We start from the raw sequence: 5,981 nt of genomic DNA, 5'->3' as shown, positions 1-5,981 counted from the left end.
TTTTGTTTAATAATTATATTTTTATTTTTAATATTAATAAATTAAAAAATGTATAAATTTTTAAAAGTAATTAAATACTATTAGATAAATGTTTAAAAAATATTGTCACAACTTAATAAATAATATATTTTTCTTTGAACAACGAGTAATTATATTATATATTATGTTCTTGAAATGTTTATAAATAATTTTAACTTTAAATATACTAATTGTTTTGGACTAGTTCAATTATCTTAATTGGCCTAAACCACTTATGAGTGTGAAGATGTTCAATAAGCGTTGACACACTCCATGAGGCAAGATGGGGTGAATCTCCCCTTCGACCGAGCACGACTTATCAATGGGTTCCCCACAGTCTAGGGTTATCCGAGCACGTTGGACATCCATCCCTACCAATGGCTAGTTTCTCTTGCTCGGTTAGCCAAAACCTAATCAACGGTTTCCTATATTTTGGACCCTCGAATTATGTCCAGGCCCACTAATATAGGCCGATTTAGTCCAACATTTAAGAGAACATTATAAATAGCCCTCTACACCTAGAGGGCAATGTAATTTAAACTTTGCCCAAAAATTTCATACTTTCTGTTGTACCATTGTTCTCTTTCTTACTCTGACATCAGAGTATCTTGCATGTACAATCCTTTTTTTCCCTCAACCATCACCGAAGATCAAGCCGTCGTTGCTAACTATCTGTTCCGACTCTTCTCAAACACTAATTGTTAATAAATTAATTTTTATATTTTGATATTTTAGTAAAGGTAATTTATTGGCTAAAAAACAAAAATATGAGAGGATTTAAAACCTAATGAATCAAAAAATTAGAAAAAACTATAATTAAACATGTTCTGACTAATTTATTTTAATACTAATATTCAATCGAGAGAATGTTTTCTCACACTAAAAAAAATCCATAAAATTCAATAATTTAATATACAAAATACTTTATATTAAATATACACAAGATTTAACATTCATTTTAAATTTTTTATATTTTATATTCCATTTATTGATTTGTTTAAAAAAAAAAATCAAATTAACATATTTATATATTGGTATATGTTTGTGTTTAAGTTTTTCAATTTTTTTTGACAAGATTAGTGAATTTTATAATAGACGCATCTTTGATTAAAATATTTATTGTTTTGTGCGTAAAGTTTTAATACAATGTTTGGATTCATATTTGAAATTTATCATTCACCGTCTTTGATTAGAATATTTGTCGTTTTGCGTGTAACATTTCAATAAGGTGTTTGAAATCATACTTGAAACATATCTATCACGCGTCATTGATTAGAATATTTATCGTTTTGGGCGTAATATTTTAATAAGATGTTTGAAATCACACTTGAAACCTATCTATCACGCGTCTTTGATTAGAATATTTATCGTTTTACGCATAACATTTTAATAAGATGTTTGCAATCGTACTTGAAATCTATCTATTACGCGTCTTTGATAAGAATATTTATCGTTTTACACATAACATTTTAATAAGATGTTTAAAATCATACTTAAAATCTATCGATCATGCGTCTTTGATTTGAATATTTATCGTTTTGCACGTAATGTTTTAATAAAATGTTTGAGACCATACTTGAAACCTATCCATTACACGATTCACCTCTAGCAGACATAGTTTCAAGTCTAGACAATGTCATCAAATGCCAAATATTTTTGAACCGACTTTAAAAGTGAATATCACGCTTTACACTCATCTTAAAAATTGTGTTAAATTGTACAAGAAAATATTTATATCTATATCTAAAAAATATACTATGTAATTCGCATCTTTAATTTTTTTAAAATTTTATCTTTTTTGAATTTAATAGAGCCGATTACACGCATGCATTTATTAATAAAAATTTAAAATTAAATTAAAATATTTATCATTTAAAATGTATCTTGAAAACATAATTAACATTAAAGAGTGTATCTCAAAATCAACACTTAACATCTAATAATTATATAAAATAAAACAATATCTTTGGTATGAAATAGTTATCTCTAAAGATAAAGTTTTCCATGCATTCACCCAAAATTACATGGTGCAAAACTACAACCTACTAAACCTTTTGTGGTTTAGATACAAAAAGCCAGTGAAGTGAAAAAGATTGAGAGGTTGGTGTAAGATACAAGCAATCCATATATAGAGAATTGATTCACCCCATGAATATGAGTTGTGGTAATTAGTAAATAGTAATTACTAATTACTGATAAAACATGCAAGATAGTAATTAATTAGAATGAGAGATATTAATTAATTAATTAATTAAATGCTAATATCTTTGCCACCAAGCTTTTGGTTGGAGTAGTTTCATTTCATTTGGTGAAGTGCGTTGGCAAAGTGTGAGAAAGAGAGTGTGAGACGGACTCTATCTATATATGTCCACTCTGCCACACTCTCCAAATTTGGTCACTTTCTGTTAATTTTTTTCATTATTTTTGGCTCTCTTTTTTTCTTTAGTTAATTTTCTCTCTACCTATATTCTCTCTCAAATTTTTTTCCTTTTCTTAACTTGTCTATAAATAAACACTTGTTCTATTCACAAATCAATCACAGTTACTGTATTGGGTGGCTTTTGACTCCCCTAACCCAATCCCTTTCTCTTTCTCTTTCTATATATAAATAAATAACCACTCTCCTTTCTATATGCTACCTTACATTACATTACAATTCTCCTAACCCCTCTCTCTTTCTCTCTTAACTTTTAAGGTTAAGGTTCATTTCAACTTATTCTCTCTCTTAATCCAAATCAAAATGGAACCTGCCCATGATCATCATCAACATAATCATCATCAACATGATCATCATCAGCATGATCATCATCAACATGATCATCAACAGCAACAGCAACAACAACTCTCTTTAGCCTCTAAGGAACTCAGCAATATCATCAAAGGGAAAAGAACCAAAAGGGTTAGGCCCCAATCTCCTATTCCTTTTTCCATCACTGCTAATTCTTCAACTGGAGAAGGAGGTGGAGTAACAGGTGAAAGAGAAGATTGTTACAACAATGGTGATGATGTTGTCAACAACAACAATATCAATGTCATCCATAACAACAACAATACCTCTCCGACAACATCTTATGTTGAAGAGAAACAGGACAGTGTTATGGATGACGAGGAACATGATATGGCAAACTGTTTGATTCTATTGGCACAGGGACAATCTAAGGAATCACCGAAAACTACTGATGAATTAGACGGTGGAATGATGAACTATGCGAAATACAGCAGTAGAAAGTTCATGGAAGCTGCTAGTTTGGATTCTGGAAGAGCTGGTTTCTATGTCTATGAATGCAAAACATGTAACAGAACTTTCCCTTCTTTTCAAGCACTTGGTGGCCATAGAGCGAGTCACAAAAAGCCGAAAGCATTGGCAATTGCTCAAGAGAGGAAACAGTTTTTCGATGATGATCAAGAGTTTCAATTCAAACCGAATCATAAACCAATTTCCCTTCAATTGAATAACAATGGTAAGGGAAATCTATACGGTGGAAACAACAATGGCAATAGCAGCAACAACAACAAGTCTAAGGTTCATGAGTGTTCCATTTGTGGTTCTGAATTCACATCTGGACAAGCACTTGGTGGGCACATGAGGCGCCACCGCGCGCCCGTGGGGACATCAACTGCCAACACCACACTGTCATTGACACCAATGGCTTTAGAGCCTGATGAAGATCATCAACCTAGAAAGAAAAGGAATGTTCTGTCTTTGGATTTGGATCTCAATCTTCCTGCACCTGAAGATGATCAGAAAGAATCAAAGTTTGCCTTTGCTTCCAAGCAACATCAACAACAACAACAACATGGACAAAAACAACAGCAACAACAGCAGCAGCAGCAACAGCAACAACAGCAGCAACAGCAACAAACAAATCTTGTCTTCTCCGCACCAGCTTTGGTAGATTGTCATTACTAAGGCAAGTGATAAGGTTTCGGTTTTGGATTCAACAAGATGATCATCAGATATCTATATCAGTATATCTGTTGATCATCGATATATAAATCTAGAAATATATTTGATGTATGATCTTATATTCTTTTGATTCTCATTCAACTTGAACAAGCACCTGATAATTTTTATAAATTCAGTTGTTTATTGAAGAATTTTTATAGTTTGTTCTCTTAAAAAAGACCTCAACAACAAGTCATGTATAGATCATGTTGGGTAATTTTTTCATCTTTTTTATTTTCATTATTTTTATTATGCTAATTTTTTTTTTTTCTGTGCCAAAGAATGTGATGATGTATTATGAATACAGAGAGAAAGAGAGGCATAAGGGGTTATTTATTGGTACTATGTTAAAAATGTTTGTTTAAGTTACATTGTTTTGTTTACAAGAAAGGTTCTCTAAATGTTCTGTCTCTCTGTCTGTCTCTCTCTCTTACAGTGTGTTTATTATGTGTGTGTCCCCTCATATTGGTTATGGAGATGGAATAAAAAGTGTGGAAAGCCAGTAAGTAACTGCTATTCCCACATGAATCCTCATGCTGTCCTTTTTCTCCTTTATCAATATGTTGACATTAAAAAAATACTAAGGTTGAAACATGTATATTGTAATTCAGATATTAAAAAGAAAAACAGAGATGATTGGGTATTTTTTGTTTTAATTAATCTAGATCAGGGGAGGCTACTTCATAAAAGGTGAAAGAGAGTTATCATTTTTTTTTTAATTTACCATAAAACTTATGTATATTCTATTGGCAGAATTCCAATCTTAAATCTAAGTTATAGATAGAGGTGTTAAATGAAGTGGGGATGAGAAGTAAGTTTTTTAATTAATTTTTAGTACCTTCGAATTAAAAATGTGTAATAAAATCTTAGTGTGGTGGACTAAGCTTCCGATATGAAAGAGGGAATGATCTCCAAGTTAGTACCAAGAGGTCTATGAACTTTTGATAAACATACCTTAGGTCTTGTGTGAGATTCATTATTATATATGAGGAGAGGTTATATATTTTTTGTTTTTCATAGTGGTATGCACAAAACCATTGGATGATATTCAATGGTGAAGGATAATCTTTGGTATGTATCGAATACGGGTTTGGAAGTTGCGTTTACACTACATCTCTAACACCTTATGACTTTGGATAGATGATCGAATTTTTTTATTATTAAGTTTTTGACCGACTCAGAACACTTTTCGGTCTCTACAAATAGTATAAATATTTATTTAAAGATTGTTAATTAAATAAATAGTAAGAGTTTAGCATTACATTTTCAAGACAAATAAAAATTGAAAATTTTAAGATTTTAGCTAAAGTTACTTTAGGGGATTGATCCTTAAGTTTTATCTTTAAGGGGATTGATCCTTAAAATTTTAAGATTTTAGGGAATTGATCCTTAAGAGTGTGTTTGGATGAGGTAATTAGAAATTTTAAGGGAATTTAAAATTCAAAGCAATTCAAATGATTCAATTGAAATCCATTCATTTTAAATTATTTTGTTTGGATGAAGTATTAAGGTAATTCATTGTTAGATTTTTTGGGTCATTTTTTATAAAATATAAATTTTTTGGACCAAATTAAAAAATTGAAAAGTAGAGACCAAATTGCAATTTTTAAAAATTTGAAGGACCAAATTGTAAATTTTAAAAATTATCAAGGACCAATTTGCAATTTTTAAAAATTTTTTGGGGTCAATTTTATAATTTTGGAAAATATGAGGACCAATTTGTAAAATTTGAAGAAATAATAATAACAAATACATTCTATGGAACATGAGAGGAATTTCAAATTCTTTGGTTTTTGGTGTCATTTCAAAATGATTAAATTTAACTTAGATGAAATACTCCATAAATTTCCATCATTTTAACAATTCTTTATTTTTGTATCCACACAATGGATTTTGGTCAAATCATTTTTAATTCCCTCAAAACATTACTTTCCCTCGTTAAAATGCTACATCCAAACAAACTCTAATTTTATCTTTTAAAATTGATTGTTTAAATTATATTATGGTTGCATCGTTG

The 5,981-nt window shown here is 30.2% G+C and overlaps 1 protein-coding gene across 1 annotated transcript; it reads left to right on the top strand.

Annotated features, from left to right (window-relative positions):
* The first annotated feature begins 2,635 nt into the window (after positions 1-2,635).
* Positions 2,636-4,562, top strand: LOC131614434 (zinc finger protein ZAT5-like). The gene has a single exon (XM_058886018.1). It carries the CDS (start codon positions 2,759-2,761, stop codon positions 3,926-3,928), a length of 1,170 nt encoding a protein of 389 aa, XP_058742001.1. The 5' UTR covers positions 2,636-2,758; the 3' UTR covers positions 3,929-4,562.
* The last annotated feature ends 1,419 nt before the right edge of the window (positions 4,563-5,981 follow it).

The sequence above is a fragment of the Vicia villosa genome, linkage group LG1 (assembly GCF_029867415.1).
Source record: "Vicia villosa cultivar HV-30 ecotype Madison, WI linkage group LG1, Vvil1.0, whole genome shotgun sequence".
Classification (NCBI taxonomy): domain Eukaryota; kingdom Viridiplantae; phylum Streptophyta; class Magnoliopsida; order Fabales; family Fabaceae; genus Vicia; species Vicia villosa.
The sequence above is the reverse complement of the archived record's forward strand: the minus strand, read 5'-3'. Positions and strand labels throughout refer to the sequence as shown.